The sequence below is a fragment of the Muntiacus reevesi genome, chromosome 9, assembly GCF_963930625.1.
Source record: "Muntiacus reevesi chromosome 9, mMunRee1.1, whole genome shotgun sequence".
In the NCBI taxonomy this organism is placed as follows: Eukaryota; Metazoa; Chordata; class Mammalia; order Artiodactyla; family Cervidae; genus Muntiacus; species Muntiacus reevesi.
The window spans coordinates 62,048,997-62,068,567 of NC_089257.1; the positions used below are offsets into that span (position 1 = coordinate 62,048,997).

At 40.0% G+C, this 19,571-nt stretch overlaps 1 protein-coding gene across 3 annotated transcripts in view; it reads right to left on the reverse strand.

Moving 5' to 3' along the window:
* The window catches only part of CBL (Cbl proto-oncogene), an 87,496-nt gene extending 70,450 nt beyond the window's left edge, over nt 1–17,046 (reverse strand). For 2 of the 3 annotated variants that reach the window (XM_065945625.1, XM_065945624.1), the window contains exon 1: nt 16,711–17,046. In XM_065945625.1, the coding sequence (XP_065801697.1) occupies nt 16,711–16,899 (189 nt within the window). In that variant the 5' untranslated portion in view covers nt 16,900–17,046. The remainder of the gene's footprint in view (nt 1–16,710) is intronic. The other variant, XM_065945626.1, reaches the window with a different exon arrangement.
* Nucleotides 17,047–19,571: the final 2,525 nt, after the last annotated feature.

Here is a 19,571-nt window from a genome sequence, read left to right on the forward strand (position 1 = left end):
GGAAACAGCTTCCCTGGTAGCTCAGAGGGTAAAGCATCTGCCTCCAATTCGGGAGACCTGGGTTCGATCCCTGGGTCGGGATGATCCCCTGGAGAAAGAAATGGCAACCCACTCCAGTATTCTTGCCTGGAGAATCTCGTGGACGAAGGAGCCTGGTAGGCTACAGTTCACGGGGTCGCAAAGAGTTGGACACAACTGAGTGACTTCACTTCTCTTTTCAGTATTCCTGCCTGGACAAGGACAGAGGAGCCTGGCAGGCTACAGTCCATGGTGTCACAAGAGTCGGACACGACTTAGTGACTACACCACCACCACCACACTACTACATGGATGCTCCTCTCAAAACAGATCTAAAGAAACCAGAAAACAAAATATATTTAACACCATTACACATATATGACTACACTACTGTTACAAAGATATCCCATTAAATTGTTGAGATATGCATATATAGGTGGTAAAAATATAAGTAACAGAAAAAAATAAATTTTATTTTATCTGCAGCTGATAAAACTGTCCATGATTAAAATAAAGGAGAACTGACAAACCATTAGAAGCAAACAGTCTAACAGGTTACTGGATTCAAAAGTAACCTGGATTCAAAACTGACATACCAAAACAGCATTCATAAACATTTTATAAATAATTTTAAAACATGATTTTAATTGTTGTCATTTTAAATGGCTTAAATAAAATTTTAAGGCTCCTAGGAATACATCTAACAAACAATGTGCAAGACTTTTATTAAGAAGATTATTAAACTTTACTGAAGAACATAAAAACAGAAATTAAGGAAGAACTGTATCATGTTTAAGGAAATGTCAATTCTCCCCCAAGTTAGTATATAAATGCAGGGCACTTCCTACCAAAACCCCAAAAAGCTTTTTCGCAGAACTTAAGAAGGTGATCCCAAACTCACATGGAATAAAAAGAAACCAAAACCAGTCAAGCCTATTTTGAAGCAGGAGAAATTTACCCAATGGGCTACCAAGACTCCTTCACATCTTATAATTAAAATAATGTGATATTGGCCAAAGACAGATAAATGACTAAATGGATAAGAAAAGAGATCAAACAGACACACACGTATAGATATTCAGTATCAGAAGCGGCATTACAGATAAGTTCAAGAGGAGTCCGCTGGCGACCAGTGGTTAGGACTCTGAACTTCTACTTTGGGGGCACAGGTCCCCTCCCTGGTCAGGGAGCTAAGATCCTGCATGTCCTGAGGCGTGGCCAAAAAAAAATCAAACCCACAAATCAATTAAAGAGAAAAACTACTGGAAAACTGGTTATCCATATGGAAAAAAAAATATCCCTTACACATTACGTCAGAAGTAAATTCCCAGTGAATTAAACATTTTGTGCAGAGAAAAACTTTGAAGATTTTAGGGAAAAAATTTGGAAAATATTTGTTGAACTTTATGATCTCAAAGGGGAAGTATTACTTAAGACACAAAAACAAATCATAACCATAAACAAAACAAAAGACAACCCACAGAATGGGAGAAAATGTTCTCAAACAAAGCAACTGACAAGGGATTAATCTCCAAAATATACAAACAGCTCATTCAGCTCAATTTCAAAAAAAACAAACAACCTAATCAAAAAATAAGAGGAAGATCTAAATAGACACATCTTCAAAAGAGACATACAAATGGCCAAACACATGAAAAGATGCTCAACATCATTAATTAGTAGAAAAATGCAAATCAAAACTATAGTGAGGGATCACCTTACACTGGTCAGAATAGCCATCATCAAAAAGTCTACAAATGGGGGGTTAGTGGTTAGGATTCTGGGCTTTCTTTCTTTCTTCTTCTTCTTTTTTTTTTTTTTAAGATTCTGGGCTTTCAACTGCATGGCCTGGGTTCAATCCCTAATCAGGGAACTGAGATCCTGCAAGTCAAGCTGTGAGCCAAAAAAAAAAAAGTATTCTTACACTTAAGACATAATTTTGTTGTGCAGAATATAACTGCTGCTGCTAAGTCACTTCAGTCGTGTCCGACCCTGTGCGACTCCATAGACGGCAGCCCACCAGGCTCCCCCGTCCCTGGGATTCTCAAGGCAAGAACACTGGAGTGGGGTGCCATTTCCTTCTCCAATGTGTGAAAGTGAAAAGTGAAAGTGAAGTCACTCAGTCAATGTTCAACTAGTAGCTACCCAATGGACTTTAGCCTACCAGGCTCCTCTATCCATGGGATTCTCCAGGCAAGAGTATTGGAGTAGGGTGCCATTGCCTGCTCCACAGAATATAACTGATTTCTTTTTAATCCATTCTGTCTTCTAACCAATTTGACCTGTTTACACTTCGATTATGAAACTTATTATTGCAGGTCAAATACTGCCAATTTCATATGGTTCACTTAATAAGTTCTGACAGTATAGTAAATAATAAAATAATTTACCATTTGTTTCCAAAGTCTCTCTTGTTTCATATTCCTTTACCTCCCCTTTCTAGCCCTCATTTAGTTTACGTGTTTATTGTCCCAATTTTCCCCATTAGCTTGTCAAATATATATTCTTCTACTACTCTTTAAATGAACAACTTAATAATTATAAAATGCACTCTGACTCATGAAAACTTGTATCAAGTAGCACTTTTACCACTTCCCAGACAATGCAAGGGACACTAACTCCATTCACTCTTTCCAAGTCATGTGCTATCACTATCACACATTTTAATCCCAAATAGCATGTATCAAGTTCATAAGTCATTATTACTATTTATTATTTTATACAGACAATATTCATTCATATTTACCCACAAGACCACCCTTCCCAATTCTCTTCATTGCATCTGAAATAATTTTCCTTCAGCCTAAAGAACACCCTATGCCCTTTAAGGTATAGGCTATGGGCTATAAGTTCTCCTCAGCCACAGGCATACCTCGGAGATACCACCATTTCCATATCAAACCACTGCAATGAAGGGAATACTGCTATAAAGCAACTCACACAAAAATTTTGGTTCCCCAGTGCACATAAGCTATCCTTATGGTATACAGCAGTCTATTTAAGTGTGCAATAGTAATGTGTCTTTAAAAATAATATACATACTTTAGTTTAAAATATTACTAAAAAATTGCTAATCTTCAACTAACAACACAGGGTTGCCACAAACCTTCAATTTATAAAAAATGTATTATCTGCTAAGTGCAATAAAATGAGGTATGCCTTCTGGATACCACTGTTCCTGTTGAAAAGTCATGCTGTCAGCCTCACTGCTGCACCTTTGAATATAAAAGGTCTTTTATTCTACGGTTGCTTATAAGATTTCTCTTTTCCTCGGGCTTTACTAAAAATGTGCCTAGGTGCAGTTTACTCTGGATTTTTCCTGGTATTGAGAAAACTTTTTTAATTCATGACTTCATTTTCACCAGTTTTGGAAAATTCTCAACCAATTTCTTATCAAATGCAGCTTCTGCCTCATTCTCTATTCTCTTTCTCAACTTCAAGTACTTGTGCATGATAACTTTACTCAGGATTCCATATGCCTCTCGTACTCTTTTTGGTATTCTGCATCATTTTGCCTCTCAATGCTTCAGTCTAGATTTTTTTCTGACTTATCTTCCACTTCACTAATTTTTCCTTCAGCTTTATACTGTTAAACCCAACCACTGAGCTCTTAACAATCAGGTCTTCTGTTTTTCAGATCTAGAATTTCTATTTCATTATTTACCATCTCAATCTCTGACAAAATTATCCATTCTACTTTTAATTCTTCTAAGACATTAATCACAGATACAAACCCATGACTGACAGCTCAAATATCTGTATCCCTTGTATGTTTCTATTATCAATCTTTCCTGTTGGTTGTAGTTTATCTTTTCATAAGCCTTGCTATTTTTTATTGAGGGCCGAACACTGCATATAAAAAATTATAGAGATAATCTGAGGCTATGGATGATATTATTCAGAAAGGATTTACTTGTGCTTCTAGCAAACAGATTAGCTAGGGACACAAGGAATTCCATCCAGGTTGTCTTACTCTAACCCCAAATTGAGAGTAAAAGGCTGGGTTTCAGTCTTCAATTCCCTGTAAAGACTGGTTTACTTCTGTTTCACCCTTACTCCTATAATTCAGGCCCTCAGGGACTCAACCCCCAAATCTAGAGTGTTTCTCTCCACCTTTGCAGGCCCTAATTCCAGTTTTTTGTCCTCCAAGACATGAGCATTTTGAATTCTATTTGGCCTCTTCACCTATGGCTTTCAGAATCAACAATGACCACATGGGCAAGGCAGCCTCAAAAATCAGGCTTACCTTTCAGAGCCTTCCTTATCTTTCAGATCCTGGCCTCTAATTCCTCACTGCCTTTATAGCTCTTTGACCTCTTCTAGCTTCTCTAGTTGCCAGCAGCATTATTTGGTTCCAAACAACCTAGTCTAACATTGGTAGAAGAAGAAATCGGACTTCCTATGCTTTAATTCATATTTTTAAATGCCTATTTTCTTGTGTCACCAGAAGCTCATATAAACTTTTTAAAGACATCTAAATGATTGTACTCTACGGATATACCGCATCTTAAACCATTCCCTCCACTTTAACATTAATATTGTTTTTAAGTCTTTGCTATGACAAATATCACCATGATGAACAACTTTGGGATCACTAGGTCCATCTAGAACAATTGCAAAATTCCAATTTAATTACTAATTGTTCTTCAAATGATGTAAGAGCATATGAGAATTTTTAAACTAAATATTTTCTCCTCTGTACATCAATTCCTGTACTCTTGAAATATAGCCCTATATAAGCCTAGCAAATAAAGACAAGCTGAATCAACAAAAATATCTGATTTATGAATATTTTAACAGTGTTTTAGGAAGCAGCTCATCCTATTAGGGTTTCAAGCCAAAAGGGCACAACACAGCCAAGAAACAAGACTCTACCTCAGCAGAGAATATATCTGAAATGCAAGAGAGTTACGAACTCATACTAATTTTAAAAAAGTAGTCTCTGATGTATTACATTCCAAAATCTCATTTGTAAGGCAGGTATTTATGATTGAGAATACACATTTATAATAAAAATTAAAATGGTAGGTTCTTAAGTTAAGTCCATGGAAGGAGTTGGGGAGAGTGACATTGAGACTAAGAGATCAAGACTAAAGGTTTTTACTTTCAGAGACTACTGAATGTGTTTTATATGGATAAAGAACCAAAAGAGAAGAAGATAAATTAAATGAGGTCTACAACACAGCTAGGAACACTAAACACCTAATATCATTAAAAGAAGGGACACCTTCTTCCCCTAAAACAGGAAGAAAGGGAGTGAGGACAGGATGAAACAGACACAAATTCAGAGATGTGAAAGCAGTATATTTAAGAAGGCTGCACCTGGTTTTGATTTTTCTCAATGTACCCGTTCAACAAATATGTCAGGCACTGGGACACAGAAGTGAAAATATAATACTCCTGAATCTGAGAGGAATCAAGCAATAAACAAAAAAGGAAATCAATAAGAAAAATATCAGCTTCTTTGCAGATAATTAAAATAGAATAATAAGAAAATACTGAATGACACTGTAGCATAGTGAGTAGGGAAAGCTTTTCTAAGCTGAACTTAGGCTGAGTTAAAATTACAGGAAGGAGCCAGTCATGTAGAATCAGCAGAAGAGTAGGCCAAACAGAGGGAACAACTAATCCAGCAGCCCTAGAGTGGGAACAGAAAGGTCAGTGAGACTGAGAGATGTAAAGAGCAAGGTGAAAGAGGGTCATTAAGAGAGAGATGTGGAGCATCAGGGGATTAAAAAGGAGACAGTAAGACAAAGCCTAAAATATAAGCTTTTATGTGTTGAATTAAAATTAAAATGTTTTAATATGACAAGATTATACCAAATAGCTGCATCAGAATGTCCTGTTTCAGTCTTTTACCTTCAGTAAATTTCTTAACCTCTGAGTCTCAGTTTTTTACCTGTAAGACAATGATAATACCCACCTCATAATAAGTGTTTATGAAGGGACTGCACAATTTAAAAAAAAAAAACCAGACATTTAAGGCTCATCCCCTCCCCATTTCCATACAACTTGACCAGGTTTACCTGCAGGTTACACAGGAATTATCTATTGAAGACAGACGGTTAGACCTCACATAACCCTTTGATGACTCCCAGAAACTGACACCATTATTCCTACCATCCTGGCCATGCCACAGGTAGCCTTCCAAATGTGTATGGTCTCAGACTACTTCGTAATCAAAAGATAGAGAAAAGGCAGCAAGCCTCCCAAGAACAGGGTGACCAACAATCTGCAAAAGCTACAGTATCCACTCCTTCAAAGGTTCAAACCAAGCAAATTTATTACATCCAGGGCCACACACCCCTAACCCATATATTCTCCCTGCCGCTGCCGCTGCTAAGTCACTTCAGTCGTGTCCAACTCTGTGCGACCCCATAGACGGCAGCCCACCAGGCTCCTCTGTCCCTGGGATTCTCCAGGCAAGAGTACTGGAGTGGGTTGCCAATGCCTTCTCCTATATTCTCCCTATTTCAAAGCAAATGTATTAACATTAAGAATTCAGGCTAAAATGCAGTATTTGCCTAATACTTCTGGAAAAAAAGGTATACTTCCTTTCAATAATAAAACTAAACTAAAATTGTTCTACCCAACCTATAGTAAGCAAACAATAAATGCTGTTAATGACAATGAACTGAAAAACCATATTACCCCTCACAACAAACAGATTTAAAATATCATGAGTTGGGACCCAGAAATCCCAAAGGAAAACAAATATATAAATAAAGGAAAAGTTTCATTTTCCATAACAAAAAAATAAATAAATAAAATATCATGAGTTTTAAAATGTCTCCTAAACACTTGATTAGTTCACATTTTTGAACCACCACCATCCCATGGTACATCCCATGAATGTTACCAGTCCCTCCTTAGACTGTGACCTCATAAAGATCGTTTGTAGATTAAATATCTGCTTTTCTCAAGTTATTTCAAAGATAAATCATCACATGACCAGGGAAATCAGCACTCCACTGACAACTCTGAGTCTTTAGCACTAACACAGACCATAAAGAAAAGTACATAGGTAGAGTAACTTTTTTGATATTAAAATCTCCAGAAAAAAAAAAAATTCCCTAAATATTTAGAGCCTCTAGGGGAAAAGCTTCCCAAAGCCTTTGTGAATAATTCAAGTCAATAGTTAACAAACATCAAAAGCCAAAAGAACCTGCTTTTACTACTTAGTGAATTTCAAACACTTAGTTTTCATTAACCTCTAAAGTACAAACGAGCATTCTGAGCTTTAAAACTTCACCAAAACAATTTCTGAAAGGTATTTTCCTTCTTAGTCTATTCTCCCTTTGACTAATGTTATTTTGCTTTACAAGTCTTGGAATAGCAAAAATGGCTTCCTCTTGTTTACTTCTGCCTGTCCATTTACAGTATCACTCAGAACAATGTCAAAAAGAAACACACTCAATTCCGGGAAACCAACAACATCCTTGTACGGCTGCCATATACTCCATTCATAATAGCTTCCTCACTGGCCTAGAACCTCCCTTTGCTTCTGCCAAGGGCTCAATGGTCAACAACAACAAAAAAATTTGGAAAGTGCTATGATTACAATAAAGAATAACTTATGGTTGGAAATTGTTAAATTTTTAAAAAGATAAAAGTTACAGAGAACAGCATCTATGACTAATTCTATTCTGAACACAGAGTCTTCTGTAACACTAAGGAATTAAATTTCTAGTCAGGCAGAAAACTATAAGCTTATAGTTTTAGTACAACTTATAGAACCTAGAAAGGATATTAAAAAGCAGAGACATTACTTTACCAACAAAATATCATCTAGTCAAGGCTATGGTTTTTCCAGTGGTCATGTATGGATGTGAGAGCTGGACTATGAAGAAAGCTGAGTGACGAAGAATTGATCCTTTTGAACTGTGGTGTTGGAGAAGATTCTTGAGAGTCCCTTGGACTGCAAGGAGATCCAAACAGTCCTTCCTGTTTATTGGAAGGACTGATGCTGAAACTGAAACTCCAATACTTTGGCCACCTCATGCGAAGAGTCAACTCATTGGAAAAGACCCTGATGCTGGGAGGGATTGGGGGCAGGAGGTGAAGGGGACGACAGAGGATGAGATGGCTGGATGGCATCACCGACTCAATGAACTTGAGTTTGAGTAAACTCCGGGAGTTGGTGATGGACAGGGAGGCCTGGCATGCTGCGATTCATGGGGTTGCAAAAGAGTCGGACACGACTGAGCTGAACTGATAGACTATGAATGATTAAGTATTTTTATCTCTGTAACCTTAACTTATCCATGGAAGCATTTTTCATTTCAAACTTTTTCGTATGATAAAAAGCATGATTAAAACAACCACTATGCTTCTAAATCAAGTATTCAGTATGATGAACTATACATAAAACACAAAAAATTTGATTACAGTTTTAAAGAATCAGTTGCTCAAGAGAACAGGAAGTATACCAGAAAGTGACTAGGAGCCGAGAGACCTGGGTCCTAGTCTGGTGACTGACATTAACTGGCCCCGTGACCTTGAGCAAGTTACTCATCTTTCTGGGACTCTCCCCCTCTATCAATTAAGAGTTAGATCAATTAATCTCTTAAAGTCTTCTTAAAGCTTCAAATTTTAGAAACTAATCAACTTAGAAACTTAAAAAGATTTTAAGTTTTACAAGTGTAACTACACAGTGAAGCTTCTAAGTGAAAACAACTCATGACTTTTTCAAAGAGAAATCAGAAACCCATACTTTTTTAAGAGAAACATATCATCACTAGTAACGGCCCCAAGGAAAAAAAGTCTTTTACTTCTAATTACTATTCTCCATTATTGATTTATCAAAACCCATCCAGGGACCTGAACTATAATTACTACCCAACACTTCTCAAATACCACCCAACACTATTTATTAAAAACACTCTGCCACTTACAACTAATTACCAATCTCATTATTTTCATTTTTTCACACTAATCACAGGACAAAAATATAGTCAATAGGAAATTAAATAACTGACATGTGCTTCCAGTTTAACTGTGCAGTTTTTATACATGGATTCTGTTTTTAAAAGGAAAAAATAATTCTCTCCCCAGACTTATCAATGCAACTTCAAAACCAAATACTTAGCATGAACTAGAGATTAAATGATTTTAGCACCATTTTTGGATGTCAGACCCTAATTAGAGCACAATTGTGAATTAGGATATTGTGGAGTTCCCATTCCCAGTTTGGTATAAAGCACCTCCCCAGTTCCAATTCCCTTTCTTGTCTCCTCAAGGATTAGGTAAAGATTTGCCTAATGGTTCCCATGGTGTGGGGTGTAGGGTGCAGGGCTGGGATTCCTCACCCAGTATAGCTACAATTATATCTCTAGTTTGTAAATGCGAGCAATGGCTAGTTCTTAACTCCCTAGCACCCAGCAAGAAGTTCATGTTCAATGAAAACGTGATGTGGAAAGGTGCCAACACAATTTTCACCTAAAAGAACTAGGAATCAGCTACCATATTTAAATCAACAAACTAGACAAGGATTGTGGATGAAAGCAGATTTTTTGGAAGGCAATGTGCTAATACATACTTTTCAAAGTTTAATGTATGAATCCCTTGACCCAGTACATTTCATTTCTGGAAGTTTATTCTAAAGAATACCTAGAAACTGCATAATAGATTGTCACTATAACACTGTTTCTAATTTTAAAAACCAGAAGCCACCTAGAAGACTATCATTATGATTTGTTAAACAAACATATATATATCCATATTACAAAATCTTAAATAAAACTTAAAAAAAGAATTCAAGGAGACCTACAGGTTGTATCAATGTAGATAATCTTTTCATTCTAGAAGTATTTTTGTTTAAAAATCCCACTTTTGCTTAGCAATGTATTCTATATGTATTAAAAACGTTATATATACTACTTTTCAAATTTAAGAACATAATAATTAATATCTTAAACATAGATAAATAAAATTCAAGCTTATCTAAAATAAAAGTAACTGTGGAAGGGGCCTTGCTTCTTGAAGTATGATTCATGTCAGCAACACAGTTTCAGATCCCACCTCAGACCTATTCAGACAAGATCCACAGATCTGAATTTTTGTTAAAGTCTGAGGAGTACTGGTTTATAAAACTCACTTAACAGAGTCTGAACAACAGTTCCAGATTCACATTAAAAAGCAAAACTATGAGTTGGGTGGCTTATCTTAATTTCTCTGAATTTTGTTTCATTCTCATAAGACACATTATTTTGAAATTTTTACTATATCAGATGTGAAACTGTAAACTGCTCCACAATATAAGGAATTATTAGTTGTCAGTCTTCGCGACTAAATGCTAAGAAGGCAACAACTTGCTCAGAGCCACTTAGAAAAAGGGACTGGAGGGATGGACCCCAAAGAGTAGACAGTGGTTACCTCTGGAGAGAATAGTAGTTTAGGGGTATGAGAGTAAAGGGAGACTTACATTGTGTTCTACATATTTTTTGTGTGTGTTCTATATATTTTATGATCCATAAATTGTTTCTTACAAAGAGTGCTATACTTGTATACTGCTATTCAGATAGGTCTAAGAAGTGAAGAAGTGAAAGTCACTCAGTCATGTCCAACTCTTTGTAACCCATGAACTGTAGCCCTCCAGGTTCCTCTGTCCATGGATTTCTCCAGGCAAGAATACTGGAGTGGGTGGCCATTTCCTTCTCCAGGGTATCTTCCCAACCCACGGATCCAACCCAGGTCTCCTGCACTGTAGGCAGACTCTACACCAACTGCGCCACCAGGGAAGCCCAAGTCTGAGAAAGGAGGCAGAATTAGGATCCCATCCCCCTCACTGAAGTAGCAGCAGGTTGGCCTCATTTTAAGATTTCCTCATGGCTGATCCCAGAGCCACAGGGAAGGTCAGTGGTGGCTGCAAGGAGGCGCCCGAGGTAGTGGACACCATTGAGTAAGACCTACCACCTGTCCCGGAAGTTGCAGAGGGGAGACCCAGAGCCACTGCTGGTTAAGGAGCTTCTACAGTAGTGACATTCCATCTCCTAGGGCTTGACCCCCCATGGGTATGCACCACTAATGCCATCACTGCACCCCTTTCCCCTCCTCCTTTTGGAAGCTGCTGCAGGAAGGAACATTGTGGGGACAGAGCTGAGGCTGGCTTCCAGTGCTCCTGGTTGACTACTCCCACCTATTTCCTTCCAGCACAAAATGTGCTAATCATGAAAACATTTCACAATGACTTGCTTGTTATAATTCCCCTCTTCCAACAAACCTAATGGAGATCAGAATTAACAACTTCACTGGAAAATATGAATGAAATTTAGGCTCAAACAAATATTTAGACCACTTTTCTTTTAATACTTAGTTCATTTTTCTTTCAATGCTCTAGGTTAGTCATTAAAGGACATTATCATATGGCTGACTGCAACATGAACTCCACTGAAAGTAGACTTGGGGAACCAACCTGCCCATGTGCATACAGCTAACAACATATTAAAAACAGGCTTCACTACAGCAAGTCACCAAAAACTTTAACCAAAGCCACAAAAGGAACAGAGCAGATAATCTTCTTCCCCAGCCTAAGCCCTTCAAAATTTCTATCATGAATCACATGAAATGCTCAGTGAGCTCACATCTCACAAGGAATTAAGGGAGAATATTACATCCATTGGGGGAATTCTTAACAGGTTTGAAAACGACACCATCTTTTTTTTACACGGATTATGTATCACTTTTACAACCAAAAGAAGGTAAAACTACTTTTAGCAAATGTTATTTTAATTCAACACTCAAAAAAACCAAACCGAACCAAACCAAAACTCCCTACCTTATCCCCCTAATTAATCACACAGAAAATGAGGGAGCATGTTTCGATCTCATTTTACTTTATTAAAATGTCTGCGCTTCATTCAGCAAGTATAATACTATGTATTAGACACAGGAACTGAAGTTAAGACAAAGCCTTGATCCTGAAGAGGCTCTAGTGGAGCAAGAGACAGATGAAATAAAAAGTGATAAATGCTACCACAGATAACATGAATAAGTATCATGGAAAAATAACATGTAGAAGCCTCCACAATAACCATGCAAAGTAACCAGTACACATAATTTGAAAAGACACAAATCCTTAACTTAAAAGTAGCTATTTCTTTTAATGGTATTAGTTAAACATCATGTTAATATCATTTAAGAAAACATCTACTTTGTGTGTGTGGGAGTGTGAGTGAGGATTGCTGTTGTATACCTACACAGGCCACTTTCTGAAAAATTACTTTTATTATCAAGACTCTTGTATACCTGAAAAGTTACTGTATGGAGGAAATAACTAAGCCTTGTTCAGTTGCTAAGTCGTGTCTGACTTTTTGTGACCTCATGAACTGTAGCATGCCAGACTTCCCTGTCCAGCACCGTCTCCCTGAGTCTGCTCAAACTCATGGTCACTGAGTTGGTGATGCCATCCAACTATCTCATCCTCTGTCGTCCCCTTCTCCTGCCCTCAATCTTTCCCAGGATCAGAATCTTTTTCAATGAGTTGGCTCTTCATATCAGGTGGCCAAAGTACTGAAGTTTCAGCTTCAGCATCAGTCCTTCCAATGAATATTCAGGGCTGATTTCCTTTAGGATTGACTGGTTTGATCTTCATGCTGCCCAAGGGACTCTCCAGACTCTTCTCCAACACCACAGTTCAAAAAAGCATCAATTCTTTGGCGCTCAGCCTTCTTTATGGTCCAACTCTCACATCCATACTTTGACTACTGGAAAAATTGTAGCTTTGACTGTACGGGCCTTTGTTGGCAAAGTGATGTCTCTGCTTTTTAACAGGCTGTCTAGTTTTGTCATAGCTCTCTTTCCAAGGAGCAAACCCCAACTAAGCCTAAGGAGGTGGGTAATCCTGGATTCTAAGTCAAGCTCCCTATTAACTAAATAATATAACCTCTTCGAAGCTATGTACCCAAAAAAGAGGGGTGATACTGCCAAAGAACTAGTGAAAGAAGTTAATGTAATTAATAATGATTACCACTTGCATACCTCTTCCTTTCAGTTTTCCTTTGGGGGCACACAAAGCAATTTCATTTAACAAATATTTACAAATGCACTTACTATTGTGTAAGACCTCATGATTAGAGACTGCAGGAGATAAAAAGATTACAGCTGTTGTCCTCGTGATACTTACATCTTGAGAGGTTACGATAGAGAAGAAATATGTGCTTTTTTTTTTTAAATCTTTCAGCCAAACTGCGTGGCATGTGGGATCTTAGTTCCCCAGCCAGGGATTGAACTCATGCCCCCTGCACTGGCAGTGCAGAGTCTTAACCACTGGACCACCAGTGAAGTCCCTGTACATGATGTTTAAACTTAAAAGCTCCCATATCACGCTGAACATCCCTACTTAGTCACTTATCACTAAGATGGAATCTCCTGGAATGCAAGAATTTACACGTAGTGCTATCCTTGGGATTTAGTGAGCATGCAAACATAGGGGAGAGGTAAAAAGGAAGGGAGAAAGCAATCCAATGAAACACTGATTCATAAATTCTGTTAAGTGCATCTTACTTCCAAAATACAAGAAGTTACTTAAGGTGCTTTTTTTAACAGCAAGCAAGAAAAGGTAAGTAGTAGGATTATCTTTTTAAAAAGCTTTTTAAAACTCATGATTTAAAGGAAAGCATTTTTCCAATAAATTATATTCCACTAAATAAATCAATACCTCCAGGTTTTACTAACGTAAGCTAATTTAAAATAAAAACATAGCAAGGACCTAAAATACTGCCAGCATGATGCTCTACTTCAGCGGTGGGCAAACTAAAACGTGATGGATTTTTCTGTACACCTGCAAGATAAGAAAGGCTTTTACAATTTCAAAGAGTTGTAAAAACAACAGCAGCCAAGAATATAGAACTGCATAGCTGGCCAACAATGCTTAAAGTATTTACTATCTGTTCTGTGACAGAAAGTTTGTCAACTCCCACTCTACCTCACAATGGAATTTTGAGTCTCTCACTAAATTAAATACTTGATACTTCCATATTTACATTTAAGGCAATTATATGATTGCTTTCTCTACCCCCTACCCAGCTGTCTATTTCCTTACTAGCCACTTTCTTCACATACAGGTATCTTCATAAATATCAATTACAATATACTGGGATGGCAAGAAAAAAACAAAACTATACAGACTGAACGACATCTTCTGTTTAATAACAATCATCTCAGCACAAGCATTTTTCCAACAATGAGTTTAAGTTCTGCAATGGTATAGTAAATTGGGCCTACACTGACCAGAACCCATGGCTTAGGCCAACTTCTCCACCCATATATATCAAATATGGAGGAGAGTAGACAGTTCACAGTACTAAATCAATAAGCTGATTAATAATAGGCTGGAATAATATTCACCTAGCTTTAATGACAAGGTTAAAACAGGTAAGAGATGGTGACTTAGAGTTAAATTCAATAAATACATGGAACATCTGTGGATTTAACACTAAGTTCTTCATCACTTGTATTATAGGACATGAAGTCAAGAAGGGTTGGTGATACATTAAGACTGTCAACAATAAAGTGAAAAAAGAGAACATTTATGCTCAAAACATCAAGAGTAAAAGACCACAATCTAACAACACTACAGGAGTATTCAGAAAATCTGGAAAGCAGAACAAATCTACCGGATTAACATATCAGAAAGAAGAACGAAGCTTTCATTTCAGCACAACCAGTAACATGTGATATAGGGCACTGAATACTAAAAATCATCTTTCAAAACAATCAACACAAGAATAAAACCACCACTCTTGCTACACTAGAATGGAAAAGGTAGACGCCTACTTTTCTTCAACTATCAAAACCTGAAAAGTCTTTGACTCAAAACTGAGAGGTCTTTATTCTTCTCAAACATTCTGCAGAAGAAATCATACTACACACTCTTTAAAAGATGGAATTAAGGCTTAAGGGGTGGGGGGAATCATTTTAAGGACTACATTACAGAGACTCTAGAGTTTGACAAAAAGTTTTATTTTTAAGGAGAGGTCTCTAATCAATACAATCTTGATACACTGCAGGTTGATACATGTGTCTCAAATGAGAAACTAATTAGAAATGCAAATTCCAGGAGAAACTTTTTAAATCAACTCTAAATCCCCAAAATGCAAACCTACAATCTTCAGATTTTGAATATATTCAATATATTTTTTTAAAGTATCAATGCACTTAAAATTCCCTTAACTGCCTATCTTTCTGTAATGGTTTTACTGCAATTTCTAAGAATGAAATTAGCATTATAACAGTAATTACAATAACAATTACTTAACATGAGAAAAACCAACCCTGAAAAAGTAGCTTCGGAAGCCACTGGTATGCACTACAGGAGCGCTAATTCACACAGAGGACTTATTAAGTATTTCTACAGCACATTTATATCTGCCAAGTGCTTCATAATCACTTTTATTAGCCGTTTCTAGTCCAAAGCAATCCATGAAAAACTTTACAGAAGAGGAACCTAGGCTCAGAGAGGAACCAAAGAAAACCAATTTTACTGTGGCGGAAATAACACCACTCTCTTACAATATACGCCTGATCCTTCTAACCATCTTTCATCTGCAGAATGAATTTTGCAAAAATCAGTTATTGATAAATGTTGAAAAACAGCAAGGAAAAACTGAATGCTCTGGAACAAACCGTTAGACTTGGGACTAACTACTATCTTTCATTATACAGACATACTATAAGGAAGTAAAATTCTGTCAAATGCCAAGCTTAAAGTGAAGTTATTTTTCACACCTGCTAAAAAAAAAAAAACAAAACAAAAAAAGCAGTTCAAACAAATCAAAGCAGTTCATCTAACAATTTTTAAGTCAGGTTCTGTAATAAAGGAGTCAGGGTCTATTACCAAAAAAAGTAGAACCCAACGAAAAGCAGTGTGTGAGGAGGAAGTTCTGGAAGGAGTCAGAATCTGCTGCTTAACCCACTCGGTCAACGTATCTCTTCGAAGATAAAGGTTATAACCAGAATTTGTGGTTTAATCAGTGCATATCTCAGCACCAGCAATGGATCCCATCCAATGTTTTGGAAGAGAAAAACTTGAGCCAGCGCTAGATGTGGAGGAAAGTTCCTTCCTCGGTCCATTTAAACATTCCCCATTTCTTTTATCTCTGTCACATCTTAATGAGAAGAAGGGGGAAAAAAAAAAAAAAAAAAACAATTGTACGCTCACCCAAAGCAGTCTACCCGCGGAGTTGTCAGGACCCCAGGTCTCTCCATGAGAGCCCGTAAAACCCAATTCCCTAATTAGAGCCCGGCCAGCTCAGTCCCAGCCGGTAAATCAAGCGCTCTTCCTCACCCCCCTTCCCTCCTATCTCCCGGGGCTAATTCCGTGACCCACATCCCTACATCCTGCGCAGAGCCCCAAACTCTGCAGCCCCACTAGACTTCCGCCCCGGTGGCTCCCCAGTTAACCTCCCCCAGCCCCCACCCCATCTTTGTCTGGCAACCCCAAACACACCACCTCAACGTTCCCCCCCCCCGCTCCCAACCGCAGCCCTTCCCCCTCCGCCGACCCCCGTCCTCCAGCTCCCCTCCCTACCCCCACACCCCCCAGCCCTCGGCCCCGGCACCCCGGCTCCTCGCCTCCCCAGCCTCGCACGACCCGTCCCCTCCCCCAGCTTCCTCCGTCCCTTCCTTCCCCTCCCTCAGCCCCTCCGCCCACGCCCACCCCTGCTCCCGCGGGTCCTCCGCAGGGCCTTTCACCTTGTCCATGAGCTTCCAGCACTTCTCCACCATCTTCTTGTCCACGGTCCCCGGCGGGTGGGGGCTGAGGTGGTGGTGGTGGTGGTGGTGCGGCTGGAAGGCGTCCTTCATGAGCCCGATCAGGCCGCCAGAGCCCCCAGAGCCGCCGCCGCCCCCGGCCCCAGAGCTCTTTTTCACGTTGCCGGCCATGGCCCGGGAGAGGGTCAGGGGCCCAGCCGCGTCCGCCGGCTCCGCTCGGCTGCGAGTGAGGGAAGAAGGAGGGCGTGAAGGAGGGGCCTCTCCCGCCGCCGCCACCGCCGCCGCCGGCCGTCCGGCGGAGGGAGGGGCGGCCGCGGGGAGGGGAGTGGGCGGTGCCGGGCGCGCGAGTGCGCGCGGGCGCGCCCCCTCACAGAGCGCGAGCCCGGGGGGAGCGCGCCGGGCTCGGAGAAGCGAGCGGCCGCGTCTGAGGAGCGGCCTCTCCTGCGCCACCCTCTTCCCGAGTCACCGCTCCCGGAAAGCCGCCGCCAAGTTTCCGCGCCGCCTCCCCCGTCCCTGCCCCCGGGGGGCGGGCCCAGGACGAACCGTCCCCCTTCGCCCCCTGCTGGAAGAGTGGGGGAAAGGGCGGGGCGTGGCTAACGTGGAGTCTGCGCACTAGGCAGAACCCAGGCCCTCCATGTTCCCTCTGGGTTGTGGGTTGTCACCCCTGGAGGAGGTCGTTGGGCTACTTAAGTTAAGACTGGTAGAGCTAGGAAGTTCCACTGGTTAATCAGAACTAGAACAAAGGCCTCGACCAGTTCTCCCAACAAGAGATTGTAACCTCTTCTGAGTTACTGATTCTGAGAGGTTCTTTTCAGAGACCCACATGAACCTCTATTTTAATAGAAGAAATTGATGCCTAAGTTGTGAGTCAACCTTCAGTTTCATGTCTATTTCAGTCTGTGGTGAGGGGTCATTTGAATTCTTTTTTTATTTTTATTTCTATTTTTAATTGAAGTCTATTTGATTTACAGTGTTGTGTTCATTTCAGGTGTAAGCAAAGTGATTCAGTTGTATATGTACCTATTAATATATTTCCGATTCTTTTCACTTATAGGTTATTACAAAATATTAAGTATAGTTCCCTGTGATACAGAGTATGTCTTTGTTGGTTATCTATTTTATATTGAATGTCTTCTTAAAAGGGAGTCTACTGCACTATTATAATGATTCTTAGAAAGGATGTTAGAAGAAAGGAGATTTGGGAATTTCATGAAAGTCAACTTTGGAATGACATCTGAGTTTAAACTTCTTTTTCTAAACTTCTGGCTTTGTAAAAGCTCTTTTCTACATTGTGAAAAGAGTGCGGGGGGCGGGGGCGGGGGGGATGCATGCGCACGCGTGCTTGTTCTCAGTCATTAAATTGTGTCTGACTTTGTGGCCCCATGGAGTGTAGCCCATCAGGTTCCTCTACCCATGGATCTTCCAGGCAAGAATACTGGAGTGGGTTGCCATGCCCTCTTCCAGGGGATCTTCCCCATCCAGGGATCAAACCCACATCTCCTGCATTGGCAGGCAGATTCTTTATCACTAGTACCACCTGGGAAGCCTTAAGAGAATATGTGCATGCATGCTAAGTCGCTTCAGTCCTGATGCCCTCCTCCAGGGGATCTTTCCAACCGAGGGACTGAACCCACATCTCTTATGTCTCCTGCATTGGCAGATGGGTTCTTTACCACTCGCACCACCTGGGAATCCCCAATTGTTAAAAAAAGAAATAAGAAAAGAAAAATTAAGACAAGTGCCATAGAAAGAATCTCGATGTTGTCTTTACCCCACACCTGACAAATTAGGAAATTGAACTTTATTTGCTTCTCCTAACATTGTGGAAGAAAAGGGGAAGTTTTTTCCCCCACTTCCTAGTGTTTTAAACTCCTAGTTAAGTCTGGACCAGGGCTTCCCTGGTAGCTCAGACGATAAAGCGTCTGTCTACAATGCGGAAGACCCGGCTTCGATCCTTGGGTCGGGAAGATCCCCTGGAGAAGGAAATGGCAACCCACTCCAGTGTTCATGCCCGGGAAATCCTGTGGCCCGGGGAGCCTGGGGTGCTACAGTCCATGGGGTCGCAAAGAGTCGGACACGACTGAGCGACTTCAGCTCAGCTCAGCTAAGTCTGGACCAAGGACAAGAATGGGAATGCTGCAGATCATTGCATCCTGATTAGACCTCAGAAAGGCTAGTGTCATCAGACCATGAGTTCTTCTTCCAGGCCCTTTGACCTTCTGAAAACAAAACACTTCCCCCTTTTTTTGCCTTAAGATTCCCCTGCTTAGCACCTTGTTCTGCAGGTGGGTAGGCACCGCCAGTATCAGGCCCTGACCCCAGAAACCTTGAGCTTTGAGCCCTGGCCTGAGGAGGAACAGCAATGCAGTTCCCAGTCACTTCCACTTTTCTAGTCTCAAAGTTCCGTTGGAAGAACTTTGAAAAAACAGAACTTCCCTCCTGAAGAAGGAAGTGCCCTGCCCTAATTTGCTAATTCTGAGCCTCAGCTTTGGGAGTTTGCAGGCCCTGGTGTGTCAATAAATACTCAGTTCCGCCTTAGATTCCCCACCTGGCTCTTCTACAAAGCTCTTGACTGATTAGGGAATTAAGCTTATCAAATGATCCTAGAAGAGAGGGCGGGGGAATCTCTGAACTCAAAGACTCTTCAACCAGACATTCTTGTTTGTAACTCAGTGGCCTGTATCTACAATTGATTGTGGAGTCAAAATTATCATTTCCTATCAGTAGAATTTCCACTAATCAGTACTTACCTAGAAAGAGTTAGAATGGCTAAAGAAAAAATACAGGCAAAGCTCTTAGATAATTATCAAAACTTCGCACCCTTGATGCGTCCACCCTTAGTT